Source organism: Cupressus sempervirens, chromosome 10 (genome assembly GCF_028749045.1).
Source record: "Cupressus sempervirens isolate cs-2001-9-10 chromosome 10, ASM2874904v1, whole genome shotgun sequence".
Taxonomy (NCBI): Eukaryota; Viridiplantae; Streptophyta; class Pinopsida; order Cupressales; family Cupressaceae; genus Cupressus; species Cupressus sempervirens.
In genome coordinates, this window is record NC_143127.1 from 779652952 (window position 1) to 779671748 (window position 18797).

General features: G+C 30.6%; 1 protein-coding gene across 1 annotated transcript in view; it reads left to right on the top strand.

Annotated features, from left to right (window-relative positions):
• Positions 1-5664, top strand: part of LOC149536193 (scopoletin glucosyltransferase-like) — an 81937-nt gene extending 76273 nt beyond the window's left edge. The window contains exons 2-3 of the mRNA XM_089806244.1: positions 4766-4844; positions 5170-5664. Of these exons, the coding sequence (XP_089662370.1) occupies positions 4766-4844; positions 5170-5664 (574 nt within the window). The remainder of the gene's footprint in view (positions 1-4765; positions 4845-5169) is intronic.
• Positions 5665-18797: the final 13133 nt, after the last annotated feature.

Sequence of the window (18797 nt, forward strand, 5' to 3'; positions counted from 1 at the left end):
ACCATTAGGATTGGGCATTATTATTTACAATTATTATTATAATTAGTTTTTAATGTTTGGGCTATGGTCTTGTTTAGGATTAGGATTATGTTAGGTTTGGGTTTAGTATTTTGTTTAGGATTGAAGGTTATGTTTATGATTATAATTTAGGGTTTACAATTAGATTAGGTTTATGATTAGAATTAGGATTTATGATTATCTCATTATCTCTTAACATTCTTCATCTCTAATATAGTTCCTCCAGATATTTTGATACCTATAGTAGTCTTAGTAATTCTCTAAACATATGACCTAATAGTTTCATCTTCTTGCATTCTCTAACATAGACTTTTAATTATGAAACTTCTCTTTCTTTGTATATTCATCACCTTCATTTTGTCTTTCTAACCTAGTCCAAATATTAAATGTGAGATCATGACCTTTTACCTCAATGAATTCAACTTGTGAAATTGTGTTGATTAGAGCTTCCCTTGTAGTTATGTTACATAGAAAAATATTTTTCTCTTTATATGTGCATAAATATCTAGATCTCTTTCTTTCTTAACCTCAAATTCTATCTTTGTAGTCAAGCAGTAGTCAATTCTCATGCAGATCAAGTGTGTGCACATCTTATCCTTTCAACTATCATAGTTTTTAACATCAAAATTTTGACTTTCTTTCCTATAAGCCATCTATCTCCTTAAGCTATTAAATTTTCTTTCTCAAAGAGGATTGATGCTCTGATACCACTTGTTATAAGCTAGCATTGTCAGTGCACTAAAAGTTCAACCTGTCAATGCTAGATACAACCACTAGAATTATAGAACTTATGACATTAGTTAGGCCATGTCATGAATCTTGAACGAGAATGTTGGTAGTTAGTCCAACAACATTAGCATATACCTACACCTACTTTGTTTTGTGATGATTACATTTAGTCTCACAAAAGGGTTTTTGGGTAAGTGGGAGTCTACTATTGGTAACCACTTCTCCACTACACATTTATATGTATTATAAATATTTTATAAGCTAGTAGTAGTTGTGTCACAACATGAAATATATTGTTCATATGTTATTACAAAGTTATATTGTATTAGGATTATGGTTAGGGTTAGCATTTAGGGTTAGGATCAGGGTTAGTGTTTAACACCATGTTAGGGCTAGGGTTTAGGATTAGTATTGAGGATACAACTTTGTATTATAATTAATATTATGACTAGGATTATCATTTAAGATTATCATTTAGGGTTTAGGATTATGATTATTGTGAGAGTAAGGGTTTACATCATTGTTATCTATTATGTTTATAATAATGAATATATAAGGGTCAAAGCTTAAGGTTATTGTTAGGATTATAATTTAGGGTTGATGTTTAGGAATATAGTTAGTATTGAAATTTGGGTTAGGTTTATATGATGGATACTATAATGGTTGATGATTAAGGACTATGGTTTGTGAAAATTATTATAGTTAAGTTTGGGGTTTTTATCAGGGTTAGGGGTTAGGGATAGGGATAGGGATAGGAGAGTTTTTTATATTTATTTGATGGTTTTGGGTTATGATTTTATTTTCGATTCATATTAGGGTTAGGCTTAGGGTTTAAGTTTTAGGTTAGGTTTTAGGATTAGGATTAGGATTTATATTGTTAGGAGTTGGAGTAGGGTTAGAATTAGGGTTCAAGGTTAGGATTATGGTTAGGGATAATGTGAGGTTATAAATAGAGGTACTATTTTAAGATTAATCTTTAGAGTGAGGGTTCAATAAAAGTTAATTTGAGAACTGAAGAAAGAATTGAGTTAGTATTATAATTTTGTCAGGTTTAATAGTGTTAAGATTTAGCTTGTGAGAATTAGTGTTAAGATGTAATGCCAACAACAACTATCAATATTAATACAACACAAAAAATTATGATTAAAATACCTTCGATCGAAAAAATACTTGGGGAATAAAATCACACCTCCCACATAAGGCTAAAATACAAATAAACTCAAATGACTTATTAATATACAATAAATTAGTACAATGAAAATTTAAAAACATGTGAAATGAATTCATAAATTATAATCATAACTAAAACCTAATCATATTTCTAATTGAATAATAATATGAAATTTTGTCAAATGATAATCCTAATTCTAATTATAAACTTAAACCTAATTTTAATTATATTCTTTTGGATCTCTAACTCATTTTAATCTTATGTTGATTTGTTGTGTTTGATATATGATTGGATGCCCCATTCAATCTTTTAGGTCATTTTTAGTCTTCTTCTTACCTAGCATCCTCCACTCAACTATATACACATGAGGAAATTTTCCTACTTTTTAGGAAAAATATAGAGTATGGTTTAGTAAATGAACATTTTTCCTTGTGTAAAATTTTATAATTGTATATTTTAAGAGTAAAGGAATAATTATCTAAACCATCTTACTTTTTTCTATTCAAATTATTGTTTTGATTTTTTTAAAAATATTATACAACATTTATAATAGTTATATAATTTAAAATAAATTTTTAAAGCATATATTAAATGAAATAAATATTATTCAATGTGTAGTTCTACTATTTTAAAAAAAGTGGTATTTTCTTTTATTCTCAATATTCTCATATATTAAATTTATTATATTATTCATATTTAGTGTGAGATATTATTTAGTTTTTACATATATAAGGTTGAATGTACTTGTTTTTAACTCAACATATATACTTTTTTAAAACTATATTAAGTTTTCTTATTCATAATTTTAGGATATTTAATAATGAATCATTTTTTTCAAATTAAACTCATTAACATATCAAAAAATATTATTAAACTTTTTAACAATTATATTTTTTAAATTTGATATTATAAATTTATTTATTTTAAAAATCTTAAAATTCTAATATTTTATATAAAATATATATTTATAGATTAAAATTAAAATTTTAAGTCGTTTAGTCTTTTAAATATCATTTGTCTAACTTTTAGGTACTATAATGTATGATATATTGACATATTATTAGGCAGTACTTCATTAACTCATTTTATCAATAGTTTTATTAAATATGTATAATATTTTTAAAGATAATCAAATTAAAATTTTAAATGAAAAATAAATTAGTTTCGCTTGTGTATCTTAAAAATTTAGAAAATAGACTATTTATTCAATGTCTTTTATATTATCATATCAATATTTCTAATATTGTTCACTTTCTTTTAAATTATTAGACCATAACTCTTACCCTATTTATATATTTTTTTAACATATTAGTGTAATATACCTAAAATAAATTAAAAGACACAAATTATGTTATTCTTTTGATTTTTTTTAAAAAAATCTTGAATTAATTTTTAATAAAAAAATATATAACAAATCTAAACAAATAAATTTTATAAAAATAATATGATAATAATATTTTATGAAATATTTTATCATTCTAAATAGAAATCAAATCTATATTAAGAAAAAACACACTCCTCAATAACTCCAAGTTGAAGTAACAATTTAAAAAAATGAAAGCAGGAGAAATAATTTTGAAAACTTAAACAAGACTTTACTTTCACATACTTGTCAGATCGATTTGATTCTTCGTAACTATAATAATAATTTGTAGGTCAAGTAAACAGGATTAACAAATGGGAAGATAATAGATTAAAGTGGTCCCTCCAAGCTATTCCAACATATATAATTTGCATTGTATGTATGGGCATTAGGCCTAGAAAATGATGGCCGTGTTAGCACTTTTGTACCATATATAACAGATTGAAAATTTATAAGACCATATGAGTTGATATGACATATAAATTTATGACTAAACCATCAATATTTATTATAGGACACTCAAGATTTTATATAATAATATACATAATGTGATTTTATAATATGTATAATATAATAATAATAAAATTTATCTTATTTTATATTATATATGTTTCTATAGTAGAATTATTTCTATATCTTTATTTATATATGTTTCTATGTTGATTATTATACATTTATAATCATTTAGGATCTTGTTAAAATTGAATATATATCGGTAAATGACCAAAGCCTAGATCAATTATTGTTATTTATTTTAATTAATTATTTTTATGTGTTAAGCAAATTTGAACCCAAGACCTCTTGAACTAGAAGCTCACAAATTACCGTTGTGTTGTAGGTTCTTGCCTATATTTATTTTTATATTATTTGTTATATATTTTTATTAATTTGAAGTTCTAAAGTTAGAAACTTGCTTATTTTATCTGAGATGTTTTAAATATTACTAGTTTAAAACTATAAGTTCATAAGAACATTTTATATGTTACTAATTTATATTTATTATTTTCTAAGTTATAAAGTATTTAGATTTATAAAGATTTGTTAAACTTTTATTGAATGGAAAAAATTGACAACCAAATTTTCTAAAATGAAACGTATTAAAATAAATTATCCGTCATTAAAAAATCATATGAAGATAGGGGTGACCATAGATTCCAGACTTGTTGGGCATTTTTTTTTTTTTTTACGATCTACCGTATCACTTTTAACATCATAGATGACTGTGATGATGCCTAGAAGTGTTATATGATATATTTTGCCCTCATGTTGGACAATGAGAGGATATTTGGCAAGCATAACATATACATGTCCTAGTACAATGAATTTGTTCTGTTTGAAATTTGATTTACATTGTTTCTAATTTGTGAAGTCTGTATACGAATAAACCTTCACTTTTCTAGTAAGCTATGTACTTCTAAACCATGGGTAGGGCAAAACGGGTTTGCTTTTCGTATACTACTTTTCCTTTTGTTTTTTGATCTTAGCGATGAACGTGCCCTTGTCTGCACGCTCCTCGTGCATTGTCGACCTTCAATTCTAATCACATTTTTGGATGTTTCCACGGTATTCTCTTCTCACACGGCACCTTATCAACAATATATATTATAAAAAACACTCCCGTGTAGAATACCAGGCACAAGGAAGCTTAGCACAACCATGAATACCCTGCAAAAACCCCACGTCGTAATCCTGATGTTTCCTGCAATGCATCACTGCATTCCATCTCTAGACTTTGCAAAAATGCTCGCTTCACACTCTCTCACCGTCAGCTTTGTCACCACTAGCATAATAGAGCACAATCTACAAGGTCTCGTGGACGAATCCCACCAGCTCTCTGCTCATCTCGATATTCAGCTGGTCGGCCTAAGTCCTCTCCACGCCATTGAAGGTCTGCCCGAATGATGCGAAAGTATGGATCTTATGCACCTCCTACCTTCCAGAGGGATTTATGGAGAGAGTTAAGGGGTTGGTCATATGGGGATGGGCACCTCAGCTTATCATCTTGTCCCACCCATCTGTGGGTGCATTCATGAGCCACTGCGGGTGGAAGTCGACTCTGGAAAGCATTTTGATGGGCGTACCGATGGTCACATGGCCGATGTTCGGAGAGCAGCATTTCAACTCTAAGCTGGTCAACGAACTCAGCATTGGCGTCCAGTTTTGCCAAGAGAGGGATACGATTCCTTGTGAAGAGAAGGTGGAGAAGTGTGTAAGACATGTCCTCGGTAGCGACGAAGGAAAAGAGATGAGAAATCGTGCTGTCAAATTTCAGAGAATGGCTAAACAATCTGTCGGAGTAGGAGGATCTTCGACCCTGAATTTAGAAACTTTTGCGAATGTGATGCATAAACTGGCTGAGGATGGATATGACATAAGCATCTGATGTATTATCCAGAAGTTACATCATTGATTCAATCAACTTCCTTTTAGTAACCGTATTTTATGGTAATGTATCACTTGATTCCTAATTTGCACTGAAACTCTTTATGAATATTCTACTATGTGTTTTTAAACTCTAGGAAAAGCATATGTGCAAAACTTTTAAATTTCGCACATTTCACGTTGCATGAAGTGCCCATAACACAGCTATGTCGCTGTGAGAGCAATCGGGATACTTTTTTTGAATAATATTGAAGGATACGATTCCTTGTGAAGAAAAGGTGAAGAAATGTGTAAGACTTGTCAACGGTAGCGACAAAGGTAAAGAGATGAGAAATCGTGCTATCAAATTTCAGAGAATGGCGAAACAATCTGTCGGAGGAGGAGTATCTTCGACCCTGAATTTAAAAACTCTTGCGAGTGAGATGCATAAGCTCATGGATTGTAAGGCTGAGAATAGGACTGGGGATGGATATGATGTAAGCGTCTGATGTATTGTTCAGAAGTAGAGTCATTACTTTCTTTTACCAACGGTGTTTATTAGTTTCTGCCTAGTGTAACAGGTCCAAAGAATACGAAACTGAAAATATAAAATGAAAGAGCGAAAACTATAAAATATTACTCAGATTTTTTAGATACATTCGGATACAAACTAAATTCATACTGAAAATGATATTGAATAATACTGAATAAAATATTGGAATGATATCAATATGATATGAATAATACTTAATCATTACATTGATGTCTGGGCATCTTTATATAGTTTTATTTTCTCTTACAACAACTGCTTACCGGAATAACTTCCTAGCAACTATATACTGAACTAATTTTATTCATCTAATCTAAACACAAAAACTAACTTAATTAATGTAATAAACCTAGCATTCCCCCCTTATTACATTAATTCAACAATCATTGTTACTAACCTAATTAATGTAATAAGTCCAACATTCCTAACCTAATTAATGTAATAAGTCCAAAATTCCCCCCCTTATTACATTAATCTAACAAAATTGAAAAGCCTTCACCAATATTACAAACTTTGATGAAGCTCCATCTTTGAAAGTAGTTTGCAAACTCAAATTGCAAATACTAATGCTGAAGTTGAGCTCCTTTACCAATCTTTAAAAGTAGTTTGCAACTTCAGATTTCAAATCTTAATCCTAAAGTTGAGCTCCTTATATCCCAACTTCAGACTATAAATCTTGAAGTTGACCTCATAATAACATTGTTTCTACCTCTCTTACACAACAAGACATAGTTTCCTCCAAAATTTCACATCTTCATGGTGTGTGCCTGATGCCTCCTTTGGTGTTGCACATGAGACGCCTTTCCTCTGAAAGTCCACATCTCCTCCGAGTGTGTCTAACGCCTCCTCAAGTGTCGTAGAAACAATCACCACTAATATGTTTGGATGTCTTTCCTTCGAAAGCTGACATCTCCTCTGAGTGTCTCAAACGCCATTGTTGAAATCCTTTCCCCCCTTACTCAATAGAGGGACAATCGTGTAGCCAAGCCCCCTCTTTTCTTCAAGGACACAAATCTATCAATTCCGCTCTTATTTTCAGGGAGGAATTGGCCAAGCCCCAACTTTACAGGGACACAAATAGGTGCTTCCTATGCAATAATCATCTCTAAGTGAGAAGCTAGCTCGAGATGATAAAAAAATCCTCCAACCTCCATTGCCTCCAACCTCCTATTTACTTATTTGAAATTGTTTAATGCACAAATCTTGTATCAATTTCAGGTGGATTATCACAATCATTAGTATTTGAATGCATTGTGAAATCAAAAAAGTTTGTCTCACCTTCAACTACAACAAAGGCTATATTTTTCTTCAACTTCCCATCAATAAGATCTTTGGCCCACTGAAAACAATTCATTTGTACATGTCCACTTTTCTGACAATAAAAAAAAATTATTTCTCTTTTGCCAGGAACACTAGATTTATTTCTAGCAAATAAACCACAATCCTTAGTAAAATTACAACTCTTATGAGCCCTATTTCCTTCATCAATTAAAGAAGAAATTATAGTTTCTAGGCTAGGATTCATTTTGTTCAAAGTGAAAATAATATGATCAAAGCTTGAAGGCATGCTACTATGTAGGATTGCTCTGGCATCATCATCATCAATTTTAGAGTTCACACCTGCAACTTGATTAAGAAGTGAATGAAAAGTACTTATAAATTGAACAATGTTATCACCTTCATTCATCTTCAACCTAAACAATTTTTGTTTTATACACATTTTTGCACTAGAAGCCTGTGAACCAAACAAGGTGTTAAGCCCATCCCATATTTCATTTGAAGTCTTTGAAAGATCAATATGGTGCAAATATGCATTTGATAGACCAAGTCCAATCAATGCAGAGGCTCTATGATCTTTGGATGTCCACTTTGTTATTTCATCTGCATCTTGGGGTTTCTGAATAGTTCCACTAACAGTGTCTCATAAATATTTTTCAATCAAAAGTAATTGTATCTTGATTTTCCATGTGTGAAACTCAGGCCCTTCAAATTTAGGAATTGTAGATCATTTATCCATTGTTTAGAAAACAATATTGCAGAACAAATAATGTAATTGAAAAACTGAGAAGAAGAATGATCACACCATATTCATGACAATATAACATTGTAATATCTGCATAATATATCTCAAAGCTCTCTTCAATAAATCCATAGAAGTTAGGGTCCTCTTGATCCAAAATCCATTGGCACTCTTCTTCCCATTGATCAAACCTGCTCTGATACCACCGTAACAGGCCCAAAAAAATTTGAAACTGAAAATATAAAATGAAAGAGCAAAAACTATATAATACTACTTAGATTTTTTGGATACATTCGAATACAAATTAAATTTATACTAAAAATGATATTGAATAATATTGAATAAAATAATGGAATGATATCAATATGATATGAATAATACTTAATCATTACATTGATGTCTGGGCATCTTTATATAGTTTTATTTTCTCTTACAACAACTGCTTATGGGAATAACTTCCTAGCAACTATATACTAAACTAATTTTATTCATCTAATCTAAACACAAAAACTAACCTAATTAATGTAATAAACCTAACATTCCCCCTTATTACATTAATTCAGAAATCATTCTTGCTAACCTAATTAATGTAATAAGTGCAACATTCCTAACATAATTAATGTAATAAGTCCAAAATTCCCCCCCTTATTACATTAATCTAGCAAAATTGAAAAGCTTTCACCAATATTGAAAACTTTGATGAAGCTCCATCTTTGAAAGTAGTTTGCAAATTCAAATTAAAAATACTAATCCTGAAGTTGAGCTCCTTTACCAATCTTTAAAAGTAGTCTGCAACTTCAGATTTCAAATCTTAATCCTAATGTTGAGCTCCTTATATCCCAACTTCAGACTATAAATCTTGAAGTTGACCTCATAATAACATTTTTTCTACCTCTCTTACACAACAAGACATAGTTTCCTCCAAAATTTCACATCTTCATGGAGTGTGCCTGATGCCTCCTTTGGTGTTGCACATGAGACGCCTTTCCTCTGAAAGTCCACATCTCCTCCGAGTGTGTCTAACGCCTCCTCAAGTGTCGTAGAAACAATCACCACTAATATGTTTGGATGTCTTTCCTTCGAAAGCCGACATCTCCTCCGAGTGTCTCAAATGCCATTATTGAAATCCTTTCCCCCCTTACTCAATAGAGGGACAATCGTGTAGCCAAGCCCCCTCTTTTCCTCAAGGACACAAATCTATCAATTCCCCTCTTATTTTCAGGGAGGAATTGGCCAAGCCCCAACTTTATAGGGACACAAATAGGTGCTTCCTATGCAATAATCATCTCTTAGCAAGAAGCTAGCTCGAGATGATAAAAAATCCTCCAACCTCCATTGCCTCCAGCCTCCTATTTACTTATTTGAAATTATTTAATGCACAAATCTTGTATCAATTTCAGGTGGATTATCAAAATCATTAGTATTTGAATGTATTGTGAAATCACAAAAGTTTGTTCCACCTTCAACTGCAACAAAGGCTGTATTTTTCTTCAACTTCCAATCAATAAGATCTTTGGTCCGCTGAAAACAATTCATTTGTACATGCCCACTTTTCTAACAATAAAAAAAATTTATTTCTCTTCTGCAAGGAACACTAGATTTCTTTCTAGCGAATAAAACACAATCCTTAGCAAAATTACGACTCTTATGAGCTCTATTCCCTTCATCAATTAAAGAAGAAATTATAGTTTCTAGGCTATGATTCATTTTGTTCAAAGTGAAAAAATATGATCAAAGCTTGAAGGCATGCTACTAAGTAGGATTGCTTTGGCATAATCATCATCAATTTTAGAGTTCACACCTGCAAGTTGATTAAGAAGTGAACGAAAAGTGCTTACATGTTGAACAATGTTATCACCTTCATTCATCTTCAACCTAAACAACTATTGTTTTATAGAAATTTTTGCACTAGAAGCCTGTGAACCAAACAAGGTGTTAAGGCCATCCCATATTTCATTGGAAGTCTTTGAAAGATCAATATGGTGCAAATATGCATCTGATAAACCAAGTCCAATCAATGCAGAGGCTCTATGATCTTTGGCTGTCCACTTTGTTATTTCATCCACATCTTGGGGTTTCTGAATAGTTCCATTAACAATGTCCTATTAATATTTGTCAATCAAAAGTAATTGTATCTTGATTTACCATGTGTGAAACTCAGGACCTTCAAATTTAGGAATTGTAGATCATTTATTGTAAGGAAACTTGGCAATAAAGAATAATAACCATTTCTACATAACCCATAATAGATCTGAATATAAACATGGAATTAAAATCCACATGCAAGAGAATAGACAACATACCCACAAAATTGTGACACAAGATATACTTTGGGAAACCCTCATTAAGGGAAAGACCCAGCCTCCAAAGGCATCCATCACCATGTATTATTCAGCAAAAAATATCATTGCAATACAACCATGGAAGCCTTCATGGCCATAGCCATAACCGAGCAAACTATGTGAACAAGCATGAATCCACACATCCCATGCCATGCTTCCAACCTTCACAAATGCTCCCTTGGCTAACTTGTCAAGCCTTGTCCCACTCGACTCTTGCCTTTTCACTCTTACTTTTGTCTACAACAACTACCCTTGTGGCTGCTTATATAGTAGGAAGTCCCACAAAACCACTAAGTGGTATTACATAAACCATGTGCTACCTAACCCACTGACCCCACATTTAATATTGGGCATTTAATTATTTTTCCCAATATTAAATAATTACATAAAATATTATCACAATGATACAATACAACTCATCAAGAATATTCCATGGGAATCTTTACATGTTGCACATCCATCTAGATGCAACATTACATAATAAAATAAAATAATAAATATAACAATATTATGCAATGTGTGCAACACCCATTATCTCAACATTTATCCATTGTTTAGAAAACAATATTGCAGAATAAATAATGTAATTGAAAAACTGAGAAGAAGAATGATCACACCATATTCATGACAATATAACATTGTAATACCTGCATAATATATCTCAAACCTCTCTTCAATAAATCCACAGAAGTTAGGGTCCTCTTTATCCAAAATCCGTTTGCACTCTTCTTCCCATTGATCAAACTTGCTCTGATACCACTGTAATAGGCTCAAAAAATGTGAAACTAAAAATATAAAATGAAAGAGCAAAAACTATAAAATACTACTTAGATTTTCTGGATACATTCGGATACAAACTAACTTCGTACTAAAATGATATTGAATAATACTGAATAAAATACTAGAATGATATCAGTATGATATGAATACTACTTAATCATTACATTGATGTCTCTGCATATTTATATAGTTTTTTTTTTCTCTTACAACAACTGCTCATGGGAATAACTTCCTAGCAACTATATACTGAACTAATTTTATTCATCTAATCTAAACACAAAAACTAACCTAATTAATGTAATAAACCTAACATTCCCCCTTATTACATTAATTCAACAATCATTCTTGCTAACCTAATTAATGTAATAAGTCCAACATTCCTAACCTAATTAATGTAATAAGTCCAAGATTCCCCCCCTTATTACATTAATCTAACAAAATTTAAAAACCTTCACCAATATTACAAACTTTGATGAAGCTCCATCTTTGAAAGTAGTCTACAACTTCATATTACAAATCCTAATCCTAAAGTTGAGCTCCTTTACCAATCTTTAAAAGTAGTCTACAACTTCATATTTCAAATCTTAATCCTAAAGTTGAGCTCCTTATATCCCAACTTCAGACTATAAATCTTGAAGTTGACCTCATAATAACATTGTTTCTACCTCTCTTACACAATAAGACATAGTTTCCTCCAAAATTTCACATCTTCATGGAGTGTGCCTGATGCGTCCTTTGGTGCTGCACATGAGATGCCTTTCCTCTGAATGTCCACATCTCCTCCTAGTGTGTCTAATGCCTCCTCAAGTGCCATAGAAATAATCACCACTAATATGTTTGGATGTCTTTCCTTCGAAAGTTGACATCTCCTTCGAGTGTCTCAAATGCCATTGCTGAAATCCTACCCCTCTTTACTCAATAGAAGGACAAGCATGTAGCCAAGCCCCCTCTTTTCTTCAAGGACACAAATCTATCAATTCCCCTCTTATTTTTAGGGAGGAATTGGCCAAGCCCCAACTTTACAGGGACACAAATAGGTGCTTCGCATGCAATAATCTTCTCTGAGTGAGAAGCTAGCTCAAGATGATAAAAAATCCTCCAACCTCCATTGCCTCCAGCCTCCTATTTACTTATTTGAAATTCTTTAATGCACAAATCTTGTATTAATTTCAGGTGGATTATCACAATCATTAGTATTTGAATGTATTGTGAAATCAAAAAAGTTTGTCTTACCTTTAACTGCAACAAAGGTTGTATTTTTCTTCAACTTCCCATCAATAAGATCTTTGGCCCATTGAAAACAATTCATTTGTACATGTCCACTTTTCTAAAAATAAAAACATTTTATTTCTCTTTTTCTAGGAACACTAGATTTCTTTCTAGCAAATAAAACACAATCCTCAGTAAAATTATGACTCTTATGAGCTCGATTTCCTTCATCAATTAAAGAAGAAATTATAGTTTCTAGGCTAGGATTCATTTTGTTCAAAGTGAAAACAATATGATCGAAGCTTGAAGGCATGCTACTAAGTAAGATTGCTTTGGCATTATCATCATCAATTTTAGAGTTCACACCTGCAAGTTGATTAAGAAGTGAATGAAAAGTACTTATATGTTGAACAATGTTATCACCTTCATTCATCTTCAACCTAAACAAATTTTGTTTTATAGACATTTTTGCACTAGAAGCCTATGAACCAAACAAGGTGTTAAGCCCATCCCATATTTCATTTGAAGTCTTTGAAAGATCAATATGGTGCAAATATGCATATGATAGACCAAGTCCAATCAATGTAGAAGCTGTATGATCTTTGGTTGTCCACTTTGTTATTTCATTTGCATCTTGGGGTTTCTGAACACTTCCATTAACAATGTCCCATAAATCTTTTTCAATCAAAAGTAATTGTATCTTGATTTTCCATGTGTGAAACTTAGGCCCTTCAAACTTAGGAATTGTAGATAATTTATCCATTGTTTAGAAAACAATATTGCAAAATAAATAATGTAATTGAAAAATTGAGAAGAAGAACGATCACACCATATTCATGACAATATAACATTGTAATATCTACATAATATATCTCAAACCTCTCTTCAATAAATCCACAAAAGTTAGGGTCTTCTTTATCCAAAATCCATTTGCACTCTTCTTCCCATCGATCAAACCTGCTCTGATACAACTTTAATAAGCCCAAAGAATGTGAAACTGGAAATATAAAATGAAAGAGCAAAAGCTATAAAATACTACTCAGATTTTTTGGATACATTCGGATACAAACTAAATTCATACTGAAAATGATATTGAATAAAATACTGGAATGATATCAATATGATATGAATAATAATTAATCATTACATTGATGTCTGGGCATTTTTATATATATTTATTTTCTCTTACAACAACTGCTTACAGGAATAATTTCCCAACAACTATATAATGAACTAATTTTATTCATCTAATCTAAACATAAAAACTAACCTAATTAATGTAATAAACCTAACATTCCCCCCTTATTACATTAATTCAACAATCATTCTTGCTAACCTAATTAATGTAATAAGTCAAACATTCCTAACTGATGCAGGAGCATCTTGCATCCAAAATAAAGGGGAGAAATGTTGAATGTAAAATTAAAAATTAAAAAAATAAATAAATAAATAAAAATCTGGAGGAGAGAGAAAAGTGACGAAAATTAGAGGAGAAATAATAAAAAAATAAAAAGGAGAAAAGAAAGGAAAAGAGGATTTTTATTTTCGAGGTGCATAGGTGGCATAAATAGAAAAATAAAAAAAATAGTTGTCATTACATTAATCGAGGTGTGTAGGTGGCATCTTAGAAGCTTGTGGAACGTTTCTTAAATCTTGCATTTAATATTTGTTGTGATCCATAAAGGAAATGTAATTTTCTAATTGGGCAACATGGTGGTGCTTAGTTGTAATTCTAGAAGGTTATGGAAGTTTTAGAAGGTTGTGGATATTGTGTAGGAGGAATTCTAGAAGGTTGTGGATAAGTCATGCATAGGGTGGTAAGTGCCTATTTAAGCAAGGCATATGAGCATTTCTAATCAAGCTCAAGGAGTAGCTTGAGGAGTGGAAGCTCAAGGAGAAGTTTGAGAAGTAGAAGCTAGAAGGTGTGAAGACTCTTATTTAGGATTTCTCTTATGTGGAAGAAGTCATATCATCTTGTGGGTGTTGTAAGGATTTTTCAAGTATAATAAAATTATTTGTGAAGCATTTTTTTTCTTGGTCTCTATATTGTTGCATTCTTGGTTGTGAGTTGTTAGAGTGGCGTGGCCCTCTATCACTAACCTAATTAATGTAATAAGTCCAAAAAATGTCAAACTAAAAATATAAAATGAAAAAGCAAAAATATAAAATGCTGAAACTATTGATTCAAATTTTCTAGATACATTTGGAAACATATAGAATTGAAACTAACCTAATTAATAAAATACTGGAATGATATCAATATGATATGAATAATACTTAATCATTACATTGATGTCTGAGCATCTTTATATAGTTTTATTTTCTCTTACAACAACTACTTACGAGAATAACTTTCCAGCAACTATATAATGAACAAATCATTATGGATCTCTCTATACAAATCATGGAGTGCAAAGTTGTTAAAAAGTGTGATTTCAAAATGTTTGATACCTTTATAGTCATCCACCAATGGTTACCCACTCAAAAAATAGTAGTACTTGTGGTTAAATGTCACATTGTCCTTATGAAGTGTCCCAATAGTGGTGCACAAATTGGTGAATCACCAAACAAAAAAGGTAAAAAAATGCTATAGATTATGACATGTGTTAATATTTGTGGCTCTTTTATGAGTAGTATTTGGGGATATCTATGACAAAATTATCACATTTATTGAACCCTCTATTAGTTAGTTCCTTCTCTAAGTTGTATTTCTTAATAATTGTGATAGGTCAAATTTATGTTGTTTTAAAGTTATTATTATTGATAAAGATTACTTAAAATTGAATGAATTTTTTTTTCTCAAATTTAAAAGAAACAAATTTTTTGATGTTATAATAGTACATAAAAAAATAGTATTAATGTAGAATTATTGGTCTCATCTTTTTGAAATTATTTTGGACACTTTATTTTAATATACATATACATGTGTTATAAATAGATATATTTTATTTTAATTTAAATATATTTAAAATTTATAGTTGAATTTGATTTCAACTTAATAAAAAATTATGAATACATGTATTTGTGTTTATTTCTACAATTATCTAAATTTATATATTTTTAAAATTTATATCATTTTACTTGAAAATTTTCATTTTTTTTTATTTGTATTGTATGTTCAAGAATTATTATTATTCTTTGTAAAATAAAGCTTGGTAAACTTTTTAACATGACCGAGATTGTTGGCACAACACATCCTTCGACTCTACTTGAAATACTTTTGATATAGAGCTATGAACTAGTGAGCCACAAATAGAGGAGCTCATCCCCTTTTCAGAGTGAACAAAAGAAAGAAGGTTAATAATACTTGGTTGGGTTCCTTAATTGGTAATTCTCTCTCATCCCTTAGTAGGTGTCTTCATAAGTCACTGCAGATGGAATTATGCACTTGGAAGCATTTCTTGTGGTGTTTCAATTCTTTCATTCTTGCATGGACCATGTCCGAAGATCAAACACTTGAATTCAAATTTATTAAAAATTTGGGCATATGAAATTATTTCTATGAACATGGAGAGGGGATGCTAGAAAGGAAAGGGTAAAGGAGGTTGTGAGAAAGAAATGAGGAAGAGAACTAGAGAGCACATAGATAAATGAAGGTAGATGGCTATAGATGTTGCCAGAGGAGAAAGATATTTTGTCACCAATTTCAAAGCTTCTATCATTGATGTGTATAAGTTGAATTCCAAACTAACAAAGCTCAAGAGAGAGGTTGAATCAAATCTCATGAAGAGGTTGATAGTGATATTTTCACTTTGCTAATGTTCCTAATGGGCTAGTCACCCATTTTTGACTACTTCTAATGTCAAAAATAATTTCTCACATTTTTCCTCAATGTTTGACTTGGGAAGCTCCCTCATATAATAGCCATATTTTTATTTTGGTGTATATTTTACCGAAAAGTACATAAAGGAGAAGACATTGAAACTAGAACAAGATGGACAAAAGAAACCCCAATAATAGACATATGAATACCAAATAGGATTTCACAATGGATAATGATTGCAAAATGATGTTTAGAAAAAAATTGAACGGTAGAAAAAGAAAGGTAGAGTATTCTGACATAGGAAATGATATATTATTCCCAAATATTTAGGTCAAGGTAACATAAATGAAATCATTTTATCTCATCAATTACATAGACTAGAGAAACATTAGATTTCACCACAACTTATAGAGATTAGTAAATTGGTATACAAAAAACTAGTAATAAAAACTGATGAATATATTCAAGACTTGCGACTAAATGCATTCTTCACTATCCCTTTGCAAAGAATTTTTTTTTAAAACTCTTTTATGCATGGTGCAAATCCAGAAATCTAGTTCAAAATTATTCCATAGTATCCCCTCTCTAGAATATTATCCCCCTCTTTACATTTCCAAAGCTTTGTATTTATAAGCTCCTTTTGTAACTAACTTTTTGGGTTGGTAACTACTTAGGTTAGAGTATGGGACTATTCATATTTTTTCCAACTAACTCTAACAATTTACAAAAATGAGATAAAATCATATCTTTTCCAAAAGCCAATATTAATTACAGTCAGTCACATAAGTCACTTTCTCAAAAGGATAATTAAGAAAATATTCATTTGTTTATTCTCTTCTCCTTTTTTCTGCACAAAGATCTAGAAGGCTATCGTTGCTTTCAATTTTTTTTATTTTTTTAATAATCAAAGGCACAAGTAGGGTTTGTAAGGCCATGTCTTTATTAGATTTTGAAGAATAGTTATAGTTGAAGGGCTAAGGTTCTCATTATTGTTTAGGTTTGTCATTTCTCTCTAGGGTTACTACAGGATATAGAAAAGAATTATGCTTGTAATTGGCTACTCTCTAGGACTTGTTTACAAGCCTAATGATACATAGAATTCTTAAAAGTGGATATAAGGAATTAATTTAGCATGCTACTCAAAATGAAATTGGTGTTTGGGAAAATAACATCACCATATGAGATAGAAAATAACACCATTACACAGAATTTGGAACTACTGAAGTGAACTAACTAAAATAGGGAGAAAAACAATAATTTTTGTAAAAAGGGCTTTAAGGAATTATTATTTTGAAACCTCTAGAAATTTTCTATTCTAGTTGAAAAAACTCAAACAAGAGAACAAAATATTTCACAAAATCGTGAAAAAAAAACTTACGTACTTTGAAATAGTAGATGCAAGGAGAATTATGATACATCAATTGGACATAAACAAACCATCGGGAATGAAATCACTATAAAATGTTTCACATTGAAAAATAAAAAAGAGTTTAGTCCACTTAAAGAAATGTAAATTAGCAATCATTAAAATTTTGAGATCCTTTACTTACTAATAACTATATGTCTACCATTCTCAAATTTTTAAAAAATTTAAAATATTTTATAATAGTTGATGATATAAATTATACTTAGTATTTCTAACTCCAGAAGAAAAGTAATTTAACAAAACTATCACAATTAATTTTTTATCAAACTACTAAGTTGTAAAAAAATCAAATATATAGTTAAACTAGTTAAAGCAATCACAAATATTATTCACATATTGTATTTATTCACTAAAAATTTAAATAAGAGGTTAAACTAATAAAATCAACTAAAAATATTGTTGGTTTATGGGGTTGGCCTTGCCCTCAAGATGGTAGTTTTTTTTTGTTTAGTAGTTTTATTATTAGTTATCTTTAGGCTTACATGCCTCTACTATGTCTTCTTGGCTATTGTGAATACAATTTTAATTGTGCTAGCATTTGGAATCATTTTCCTTAAATGACTTTTCTAAGTTAATGTTTGCGTTATTTATAACTTTTCTACTCTCTAGTCTAAGAGATTCTAGCTGTACCCTAACTCTTCATATACAATTGAGTGGGATTGTGCTCATTATTTGATTTAATTCTATTATCAAATATAAAAATATTATCAATTATTATATTAATTTTTATGTTAAATCTTATTTCCTCTGAACATGTGTATTTGCTTTTCATAGACATCATAATATAGACAGGAAATTTTATGCTTGTGTCCTTTATTTCAAGAAAATAATTTGTAAAATCATTATCATGAACATGGAGTGCTAGACTTACCGTCACTCTTTTACTCTGCATTTGGTGGAGTCCAGGTAGGATGCCCTTCTGATTTTATAAAATATTCCTATTATTATTCACCCCCGTGCCATCGGTTGGGACTGGCATTTTATACAGCCACCAATTTTGACTTTGTTGGAGAAACAAGGTTCAGGCCATGTCGCCATTGATTGAATTGAGGAACTCGTGAAATT